The following is a 10,858-nucleotide window of genomic DNA, read 5'->3' on the forward strand; positions in this document are numbered from 1 at the left end:
TCCCAGTATGAGCTGTTCCTCTCTTTCCTAACATGCTTGGACCAGCAGCGAAATGGGTCAAGGTATTGTCACTGGGCAACTGAGATAGCTAAAGGGGCCAGTTCCCACCTCTCTGCGCAATCGGCTCAGGCTCTCTGCAGACTCAGGCAGACTCGGGGCACGTTATTGAAGATTCGTTTGCAGCAATATGAGCTAGAGACACTTCCTTTTGTAATAAGCGAAAGCTGAAAATCTGCGGAACGATTCGGGTACTTGTCCAGTCCCCTGGCTGTCGAGTCCCACGCTTTGGGAAATGCTGATTGAACTGTTGGGTGTTGGTTCCCCCCAATCAGGTGGAAGATAACTTTGTGCTGGAGAGCGAGAAGGAGAAGTTTGTGGAGGAGCTGAGAGCCATCGTGTGCCAAGCTCAGGAGATCCTCCGAAGCCTGCCGGTGGAAGAGCGAGCATCTGGCAACGATTCCGTTCCCTCCGAGTCCAACAGCAGCCAAGTAAGAACGGTGCTTTATCTTGGGCATGTCTTCTCGGCTACGTGGGCACCTCCGAAGCTTCATTGTTTATTGACTTGTCGGTTTTTAATTCAGACAGGGTCGTCCGAGCAAGTTCAGATAAACCCTACCTCCACTCAGACCGGCAGTAAGTACCTTTAAAGAACCTTGAAACACAGGGGTGTTGGCTCGGCTTTGCGCCCCGGAGAGATGGATTTAAGGGAGACCTCCCTGGGTTCTCTGTTGAAATTAATCTTATTACCCTCTGCTTTCTCCACCCTCCTCCCAAATTTTTTTGAGAGGGGGACATGCTGTCACCGATTCCCAGACCCTGCTAGCGATTGCAAGATCAACCTGTGTTATTCTGGGGTGAGGTTCATAGTAGGGTTTCATGTTTCTCTATTTCATGCTGTTTCTCTCCGGGGCGCAGAATGACCTTGGGGATTCTGGGGTTAACTCAAGGAGCTCGATTTCTTTAGCTTACCAAAGAGAAGGAGAAGGGGTGGCTTGATCCCAATCTGTAAATATCTACATCGGGAACAGATATTTAATAACGGGCTCTTCCGTCGAGCAGAGGAAGGTCTAACACCATCCAGTGGGTAGAGGTTGAAGCCAGACGAAATCAGACCGGAAACGAGGCGCGTTTTAATGTTGAGAGTCATTAACCACTGCAACCATCTCCCGAAGGTCATGGTGGATTCTCCGTCACTGACCCTGGGGAAATCAAGAGGGGATGTTTTCCTAAAAGCTCTGCCCTAGGAATTTTTCTGGGGCCGTTCTCCGGCCCGTGCTCTGCAGGGGGCCAGGTGAATGATCACAACGCCCCCTTCCGGCCTCGGAACGTATGAATCTGTGACTCCGTTAATGGAGAGATGTCCTTGTTTTTCACTGTCGTGTATTTCACTGTTTGAATTCACTTCCTCTTAAGTCTGTCCTTCAGCACGGTACAAAACAGCACCGTTGTCCTACACAGCAACTGCACGTGTTATTTAAACCAGTTGTCAGGGCGAATTCAGCAAGCGACGCTGGCGCCAAGCAAAGCAGTTAGCTTCACCTCGGCGTCCCCCTGCCCTGCGTACACGAGCCATTCGCCGTGCCCGACCCACGTGGCTGATATTCCAAGGCAGGCGAACCAGACCCACAGAGTGGGAGGCAGAGGGGTGTGCTTTGGCCGGCCAATAAGCTAGGACAGAAACGCACTAGACTTACCTGCTGGTAGGTACAAGTGACGCTTCCCCTTTCGACTTTCCCCAGACGAGTGCGCTCCTCAGTCCTCTCCAGTCGGCCGCTGGCGATTCTGCATCAATCAGACAATAAGGAACAGAGAGGGGCAGACGCCGGCTGTTCCCGGTGAGCAGAGACTTCCACCATGGGTGACGGGAGGTCAGAGAGCAGAGGGAGCCGAACAATTCAGAGCGAAGGCCCGAGTCAAAACCGGCCAGAGGCTTTCTCTTAGCTTTGGCACAAGCCTTTGTAGCCCACGCAGTAGGGCTTCTGTGAAGGGCCCAGGTTTGGATTCTGGTCTCAGCTGGGGTAAGATGGGGCACTGGACAGGGTGGGCCAATGCTCTGAGACAGTCCAGAGAATCCTCCGGCTGCATGCCTGGCCGGTGGGTCTTTCTCCCCTGCTCATGGTCAAACCAAGAGCCAGATTTAGGGTCGGGAAGGAATGGGTCAAGAGCCAGTTGCTCTGAGAAGGGGGAATTGCCCCGAGTGTGACCTTGCCTGAGTCTGCAGAGAGCCTGAGCCAGTTGCTCAGAGAGGGGTGAACTGCTGTTAGTGTCCCTGATAGTCACGCAGCCTGAGTCTGCTGAGAACTGGGTCTCTGTGAAGATCCTTCGGCCACAGAAATTCCCAACAGCTCCCTTCACCTTCCAGCCCCTCCCTCTTAGGCCCTTTGGTTGGGGAGACCCCCACAGCTGTCTTTACTGACGATGTGTCTGGGAGGGGCCGAGCGTCTCCGTCGGGGTGTAACGTTTCTCCCCGGCGGTAGTTACAGGTCCGGACAAGGAGAACGCTAAGGAGACGTGTCCCCAGGGTGGGCCACTGGCTGCCGAGAGCCAGGGTCCCAACGCCAGCCCAAAGGACAGCGCGGCACCGGAGTGCCCCGGCTTGAAATCCGAGGGGCTGGCGGAAGGAGACGCAGAGAAGCTAGCGCCTCTCTCTGCCAACGACAGCTGGGCCGGGCCGGAGACGGGAGAGCCCCCTGCCCCACAGCCTGGTGACTGCCCTGTCGGCTTGGCAGTGGCGCCCGCTGGCGAGCCACCCCTCCTGACCGAGGTACCGGCGTCCGAGCGCCAGTCCCAGCACACTCCACAAGAGGGAGACGCCTCTCCGAGCTCCAAGGCCGGGCAGGCCCAGACGCCCGGCTCGGAACCGGCCCCGCTGCCCCCCTCGGTGCCAGAAGCTGACGGCGAGGGGCCGCCCAAGAGGGATTTTGTCGACAACCGAATCAAAACCCTGGACGAGAAGCTAAGGACGCTGCTCTACCAAGAGCATAGCTACTCCGAGAGCCAGAAGGACACGCAGAGCACGGAGTCCCCACTCTCCTCGGCCGAGGAGACGCTGTCTTGTGCCGGGCCGGCAGCGCCAGGGAGCCCGGCGGAGTCCCAGGGGACCGACGCCTCCGAGGGGTCTCCGCTGCCCCCCCCCGAGCCTGCCAGCCAGGACCCCGACGTCATCACAGTCGCACCCAGGGAACTCTGTCTGCATGTGAGTATGGGGGCGCGGGGGGCTGGGGCCCAGGTGTTCCGACCCCCGGTCGAGATCAGGGCCCCCCCATGCCGGGCGCCGCGCGGACCCCTCCCCCGGCCGAGAGCGGGGCCCCCCCGTGCCGGGCGCCGCGCGGACCCCTCCCCCGGCCGAGAGCGGGGCCCCCCCGTGCCGGGCGCCGCGCGGACCCCTCCCCCGGCCGAGAGCGGGGGCCCCCGCTGCGCCAGCCCGTTGGAAAGTCCTTTAGACGCACATGGCGGAGCGACAAGGGGGCCTGGTACGGTTTGGAAAGTTGGGTTGGGGCAGGATGGTGGTTTCTGAGCCCCCTCTCGGTAGTCACCAGACAGCAAGTGTGAAAAATCGGGACGGGGGTGGGGTTGGTAACAGGCGCCTATATAAGAAAAAGACCCCAAAATCAGGACTGTCCCTATAAATCGGGACATCTGGTCACACTACCTCCCGGTGGCTCTAGGGCACCCAGCCATTAATTCAGGGAAGTCTGATGCGGGAGGTCCCAGGGGTCCCCTTTGCCTTGCGAATCTGCAGCTGCCCCGTCCCACTCAGGCGCTGCGGTTTTCTCTTTCCCTCCCCTTTGTCTCTTTCAGGAGCCGTCCCCGGAGCCTTCCTCCCCGCCGAACCCCGAGGCCTGCCCCGCTGCAGTGGCCAGCGTCGGAGCCGTTCATCTGCAGACAGGAGGTGGATATTTTGGCCTAAGCTTTACTTGCCCTAGTCTCAAAAACCCTATTAGCAAGAAATCCTGGACTCGCAAATTAAAAAGCTGGGCATTCAGGCTCCGGCAATCCACCAGCTTTTTCAAGAGATCCAAAGTCCGTCAAGGTAGTGTGCTTAGAGACAGGGATCTACCATAGGTAAAGCATCCGTTCTGATTTCTTTCCCCACCGCGCCCCTTTGTTTCCATCCGCGTCATTTCACCCCTCAGCCGTCGCCACTTTCCTTTTCTCGGGCTCCCCCCCCGCTTCCCCCCATTGTTTTCCATTCCACCTAGAAGTGTCAGTCTCGGGCGGGGGCGGGCGGGGGCAAACCGGCTAGCACCGGGGGCGGGGTGTCAGACGCGGTGTCACTCTTGGGAGGCGCGGCCCCCGCGGCCCGGTTCTAACCCGCGATGCCCTCCCTTGTTTCTGCTCTTTTCTTCCCGCTGTGGCGCCCCTCGGCAGCGGAGGCAGAGGAGACGAGGACAGAGGGGCCTGCCGAGCAGGCCGGGCAGAACGAAGCCAGTGGGAGATGGAGATCGGCTTCGGTGTCCTATCAGCGAGGCCGCTTCCAGGTGGGCCTTGCCAGCCATTGCCTGCCTCCTTCCCCATGCCCCTGGCTCTAACCAGCCGGACCCCGCTCTCCTCCCAGAGCCAGGGAGAGAACCCAGGAGTCCTGGCTCCCAGCCTCCCCGGTTCTAACCACCAGCCCCCACTCCCCTCCCAGAGCTGGGGAGAGAACCCAGGAGTCCTGGCTCCCAGCCCCTCCCATCACCTCTAGGCATGACCTCTTCATGGCCGGGGCCTGCCCTTCCCAGCTAACGCTGTCCATCCCTGTGCGTCCCAGGTCACCGCCGTGCCGCAGCAGCCAGCTCCCCGCGCAGCAGACGCCGGGCCTGACACAGCTGGGGCGGAGGAGCGTCAGACGGACGATCCAGGCACCCCCCCGCCGGGAGAGTCACTCCCATGGGCCAGCCCGGCCTGCGAGACAGACACCTCTTCCCTCACCCCGGAGCGGGAGCCGGAGGAGCTGTCGGCCACGGGGAGCAGCACGGAGCCGTGGGCCGAGGGGCCCGTCCGGAGGCAGCCCAGCTCCGACAGCGAGCTGGGCCCCGAGGAGTTGGGGGAGACCCTGGGGTCCAGCAGGGAGCGGTGCCCCCCGGCGCCCGAGGACCGTGCCTGCCACGGGGCCAAGCGCCGCAGCTCCCTCTTCCTCTCAGCCTCCTCGCCCATGAGCAGCGACGACGAGTCCGAGCTCGAGGACGAGGACCTGAAGGTGGAGCTGCAGCGGCTGCGGGAGAAGTAAGGGGGCCGTCTCCGGCCCTGGCCAGCCCAACCCTCTTCCCCCAACCTGCAGCAGGACCAGGGCTCTCCTCGCCCAGGGTTTCTCCTGCCACACGTCCAGCCCGCGGCTGGGGGCGGGGTGGCCTGGCCCCCCGAGCAGCGGGGCTTGGGCTGGAGGTACAGGGCAGCTGCTGGCTCAGGCAGGGTCACGGAGCGATCGGCGCAGGCTCTGTGCAGACTCAGGCCAGTCCTGCTTTGTCCTTTCAGAGCCAGCCGGGAGCGTGTTGTCAGGACCCTTCGCTGTTCTTCCTCGAATGCCTAGAGTCAGGATTGGGGTCCCGCTGGGCCGGGCGGGCGCCGCACCTAGAGAGTGGCAAGAGCTCAGTCTAAATATGCTAGACAGACCAGGGGAAACAGAGGCATAGGCCGGGGAAGTGGCAGAGCCAAGAAAAGAACCCAGGAGTCCTGGCTCCCAGCCCCTCCCTGCTCTAACCACTAGACCCCACTCCCCTCCCAGAGCTGGGGGAGAACCCCGGAGTCCTGACTCCTGCCTGCCTGGATCTAAGCACTAGACTCCACTCCGCTCCCAGAGCCAGGGAGAGAACCCAGGAGTCCTGGCTCCCAGCCCCCCCAGCTCTAACCACTAGACTCCACTCCGCTCCCAGAGCCAGGGAGAGAACCCAGGAGTCCTGGCTCCCAGCCCCCCCAGCTCTAACCACTAGACCCCACTCCACTCCCAGAGCTGGGGGAGAACCCCGGAGTCCTGACTCCTGCCTGCCTGGATCTAAGCACTAGACTCCACTCCGCTCCCAGAGCCAGGGAGAGAACCCAGGAGTCCTGGCTCCCAGCCCCCCCTGCTCTAACCACTAGACCCCACTCCACTCCCAGAGCCAGGGAGAGAACCCAGGAGTCCTGGCTCCCAGCCCCCCCAGCTCTAACCACTAGACCCCACTCCACTCCCAGAGCCGGGGAGAGAACCCAGGTCCCCCTCACGGAGCAGCGCCAGTTCCCACTGGGTTTGGGGGTGCCGTGCTGACGGCTTTTCCTGCCCCACAGACATGTCCAGGAGGTGGTGACGCTCCAGGCCCAGCAGAGCCGCGAGCTGCAGGAGCTGTACAAACGCCTGCATGCCCTCAAAGACAGCAAGCCCGAGCTGTCGGAGCTGTCCCTGCAGCCCGCCTCCCCCCGCCGGCCTCGCTCCTTCAAAAGCAAACTGCGCATCCGGCCCCAGGTCCTGACGCACGCCGAGAACTGTATCGTCGCCACCGGTAAGCCAGGAAACGAGCCCCGGCCGGCGTGGGGCTGCCCCCATCCCTTCTGGCCTTCCGGGGGGGATCGCAAGGGACTGAGCGTTGCACGGGGGAGCTAGAAGGGGAGCGGCCAGAGACGAGTCTTGGGGATGAGCCGAGGGTTGGAAACCGGGCTTTAGCGTGAGAGACTCCGGGAGCTCGGTCCCTCTGGCTCGATGCTGCCTGCGTGGGAAACAAATACAGCTTACGGACTCTTCGGTGGAGCAGGCGAACGTCTCCCGCAGGCCAGGGCTGGAAGTTGAAGCAGCCAAACCTATGAACAGTGGCCCCTGGCTCCTAGCGAGGTGCATGGATTTCAGAGCAGATCATCTGTCCCAGGGGCTCTCAACCGTTCCAGACGGCCGGCCCCCACTCAGGAGGCTGATCTGGCTTGTGTCCCCCCACGTTTCAACTCGCTTCAAATCGACTTGCTTCCAAAATCAGACCCAGAAATACCCATCGTCCCAGCCGCAGCCGAGGTTCACATCTGTACCATGGCGCTATGAAATAGCCCCCGGGATAGAACTGTTGCCCTGCCGGGTCGGTGTGACCAAGGCCTTGTCCGGGTGACGTTAGCGGGTACTGGCTCCGCTAGCGCTTTTCATGGAGCCTATTGTAAAACCAGGCAAATCTCGAGATGAGTTGATGGACCCCTGGAAGCCCTCTGAGTACCCCCAGGGGGACGCGTAGCCCTGGCTGAGAACTGACCCAGGCCAGGGCTGACCCCTTAGGAAAACGGCCCACCTGGACTGAAAAGCGCCCAGCGCTGGGGAACGCGCCGCGCCCCGTGGGGAATTGTTCCAGTGGTTAACGACTCTCACCCGTAACGACGTACGCCCGATGTAATCTGCCAGCGTTTACAGAGGAAGCTGGTATCCGTATCCCCATTGTACAGCTGGACAAACAGGGACAGAAAGGCCGTGACTTGCCCAGGGTCACCCCAGCAGGGCTTTGGATGGAGTGGGGGGGTGGACGATTGACCCCCCAGATTAGGCTGTAGCCCAGGGTTGGTGGCGTGCAGGAGGTGACGGGTTGGAAAGCGAGAGGGTTACGTCTTGATTTTTAACTCCATCCCTCCCGTACGCACAGAGTGCTGCTGCACGACCACCGCCGCCTCCATGATTGACTATCAGCTGAGCATCCAGGCCCGCCTGCTGCATCAGAGCTGCGCCCCGGGGGAGCCCAGCCCAGGTACCTCTGCGCCCCGTAGCCAGTTCCCACGCTAAGGAGTAAAGCGCCAGATTAGGATTTGGGAGACCTGGGTTCTGCTCCCGGCTCCTCAGATGAGTCACTCGGCCCTGCCCTGTGCTCCAGTTTCCCCATCTGTGAAACTGGGGTGACGATACTGGCGCCCCTTTGTAAAGCACGTTGAGACGCTTTGTGTGAGCTAGGAGCCCTTATGAAGAGACCCTGCTAGCCTGGCCCGGGGGAAATTTCCTCTAGCTGGCGGGTTGGTCTGTCCGTCCGATTTACTCCTCTGGCCCCTCTTGGGTCTGCGTAATCAACTTCTCTGGCCACAATTGGTTCTGTCTGTCTAACCCACATCTCAGAGCCCCGTTGGTTCGGGCTCGGGGACGCGTCTGGGCCCTGCCCCCTGCCTTGGGGCTGCCCCGCCAGTCTCCCAGGTGGGGCGTTGGATGCTGCGGTCTGGCCCCTGCCCAGTCCCGCAAGTTCCGCCTGGCACCGAGCCCAGAGGCATTAATTGAAAGTGGGGCTGAGCTGCTGTTTGAGCACGAGAGACCCCCAGGACCCTGCCGTGGCAGCACTGATCACCTGAGCCGGGCGCTGTACAGTATCTATTAGGTGTAATACGGTACCTCCTAGGCACCCCAGCCACGGCCCGGGACCCCACCGCGCCGGGCGCTGTACAGTATCTATTAGGTGTAATACGGTACCTCCTAGGCACCCCAGCCACGGCCCGGGACCCCACCGCGCCGGGCGCTGTACAAACCCACAACAAAAAAAACCCCTGCCCCCGCAGAGCTTCCCGTCTGAGCGCTAGGGCCCTCGCTATTGCCCTTGATTTCTCGTGGAAGGCGCCCAGATACTGTGAGGATGGGCGTCAGCATCAAACTCTTGGGTGGCTGGATGGGGATGCGAGGGATGGATAAAGGGGTTGGGGGGATGGAAGAGGTGTCGGGGGGATGGATGGAGGAATCATAGGGTTGGAAGGGACCTCAGGCGGTATCTAGTCCAACCCCCTGCTCAAAGCAGGGCCAATCCCCAGACAGATTTTTGCCCCAGTTCCCTAAGTGGCCCCCTCAAGGATTGAACTCACAACCTTGGGTTTAGCAGGCCAATGCTCAAACCACTGAGCTATCCCTCCCTCCTGGGGATGCGGACGGACGGAGGGGCGCGGGTGGGGACGGACAGAGGATGCCGATGGGGACGCGGACGGACGGACGGGTGGATCCCAGATCCCACCCCCGCCCCGCCCCGCCCCGCCCCGCCCCGCCTCACTGGCTGGCCCCAGTCTCCAGGCAGCGTGAAGGCCAAGTCCTCAGCTGCCGGCTAGTCGGGGCCCGTGGGCTCGCCGTGGGCGTCGCTGCCGTGGCCAGCAGGGGGAGCTGTGTGCGCCCTGCCCCTTGCCCCCCTAACTCCCCCCCGCCCCTCTCCCCGACAGAGCAGCTGTGCGTCGTCAGCGGCGCCGCCTCCTGCCAGCAGTCCCCGGCCAGCAAGAAGGGGATGTTCACCGACGACCTGCACAAGCTGGTGGACGACTGGACTAAGGAGGCCGTCGGGAACGCGCTCCTGAAACCCAGCCTGAACCAGATCAAACAGAACCAGCACCGGCTGGACGGGGACAGCTGGAGCAAAGCCTGTGAGGTGAGGGGGGGCTGGGGCCAGGACGCCTGGGTTCTCTCCCTGGTTCTGGGAAGGGAGTGGAGGCTGGTGGGTTAGAGCAGGGGGGGCTGGGAGCCAGGACTCCTGGGTTCTTTCCCCGGCTCTAGGAGAGGAGTGGGGGCTGGTGGTTAGAGCAGGGGGGGGCTGGGAGCCAGGACTCCTGGGTTCTCTCCCCGGCTCTGGGAGGGGAGTGGGGGCTGGTGGGTTAGAGCAGCGGGGTCTGGGAGCCAGGACTCCTGGGTTCTCTCCCTGGCTCTGGGAGGGGAGTGGAGGCTGGTGGGTTAGAGCAGCGGGGTCTGGGAGCCAGGACTCCTGGGTCTCTCCCCGGCTCTGGGAGGAGAGTGGGGGCTGGTGGGTTAGACTCGGGGGGGCTGGGAACCAGGACTCCTGGGTCTCTCCCCGGCTCTGGGAGGAGAGTGGGGGCTGGTGGGTTAGACTCGGGGGGGCTGGGAACCAGGACTCCTGGGTTCTCTCCCCGGCTCTGGGAGGGGAGCGGGGGCTGGTGGGTTAGACTCGGGGGGGCTGGGAGCCAGGACTCCTGGGTTCTCTCCCCGGCTCTGGAAGGGGAGTGGAGGCTGGTGGGTTAGAGCAGGGGGGGCTGGGAGCCAGGACTCCTGGGTTCTCTCCCCGGCTCTGGAAGGGGAGTGGAGGCTGGTGGGTTAGAGCAGGGGGGGCTGGGAGCCAGGACTCCTGGGTTCTCTCCCCGGCTCTGGAAGGGGAGTGGAGGCTGGTGGTTAGAGCAGGGGGGGCTGGGAGCCCAGACTCCTGGGTTCTCCCCCCAGCTCTGGGAGGGGAGTGGGGGCTGGTGGTTAGAGCAGGGGGGGCTGGGAGCCCGGACTCCTGGGTTCTGTCCCCGGCGCTGTGGGGGGAGCAGGGTTGGAATTTGCTGACCCATCTGACTGCTCTCTCTCCCCCTCCCCTTTCAGAACACGTCGGCGTCGGTGGGCTACAGCTCCACCTGGATTTCCTCCCTCTCCCAGATCCGCGGGACTGTGCCGGCCTCCTTGCCCCCCGGCCTGTCCCTCCCGGCTTTCCCCAGTGTCCTGCCACCCTACGGCGTGCCCCACGCCTGCCAGTACAATGCCATGGCAGGGGCGGCGTACCCAGTGCAGTGGGGGGGCGTTTCGGGGATGGCTCCGCAGTCGGTGGTCGTCCCCTCCCCGCCCGTCGGACCCTTCCAGCCAGGGGGCAGCATGCTGGGATTCCCGGCCTCCCCAGTCCCTAACCCAGCTACCATCCCGCCTGGTCCCAAATGAAGCCGGAGCAGGGAGCTGGAGGCAAAACTCCCCCGTCGTGGCCTGCAAACCGTGTGGAGATGCCCAGTCTGCCAGCGGAGGCGATTTGGCTCGGCTAACAATGGCTTGTGGCACGGTTCCTATCCTCCCGGAATACTTGATTTGATTTGTATTTTGTAACCAGCTTTGGAGAGCTCGGCTCCTGCGTCTCATGCCCCCGAGACGTGATGGCTTCGAAAAGAAACCTCCGTTTCACCCCTCTCTGGCGGAGAAGCTGTCCGCCTGCATCTTCTCAATGGC

General features: G+C 62.5%; 1 protein-coding gene across 1 annotated transcript in view; it reads left to right on the plus strand.

Annotated features, from left to right (window-relative positions):
• Positions 1–10,579, plus strand: part of WNK3 (WNK lysine deficient protein kinase 3) — a gene marked incomplete at its 5' end in the record, with an annotated part of 32,620 nt that extends 22,041 nt beyond the window's left edge. Inside the window, 11 exons of the mRNA XM_065423086.1 lie at positions 333–488; positions 582–633; positions 1,740–1,835; positions 2,478–3,196; positions 3,802–3,892; positions 4,372–4,481; positions 4,754–5,208; positions 6,247–6,458; positions 7,569–7,670; positions 9,103–9,305; positions 10,250–10,579. Of these exons, the coding sequence (XP_065279158.1) occupies positions 333–488; positions 582–633; positions 1,740–1,835; positions 2,478–3,196; positions 3,802–3,892; positions 4,372–4,481; positions 4,754–5,208; positions 6,247–6,458; positions 7,569–7,670; positions 9,103–9,305; positions 10,250–10,579 (2,526 nt within the window). The remainder of the gene's footprint in view (positions 1–332; positions 489–581; positions 634–1,739; positions 1,836–2,477; positions 3,197–3,801; positions 3,893–4,371; positions 4,482–4,753; positions 5,209–6,246; positions 6,459–7,568; positions 7,671–9,102; positions 9,306–10,249) is intronic.
• Between the last annotated feature and the right edge of the window lie 279 nt (positions 10,580–10,858).

This window comes from Emys orbicularis (genome assembly GCF_028017835.1).
Source record: "Emys orbicularis isolate rEmyOrb1 chromosome 21 unlocalized genomic scaffold, rEmyOrb1.hap1 SUPER_21_unloc_2, whole genome shotgun sequence".
In the NCBI taxonomy this organism is placed as follows: domain Eukaryota; kingdom Metazoa; phylum Chordata; order Testudines; family Emydidae; genus Emys; species Emys orbicularis.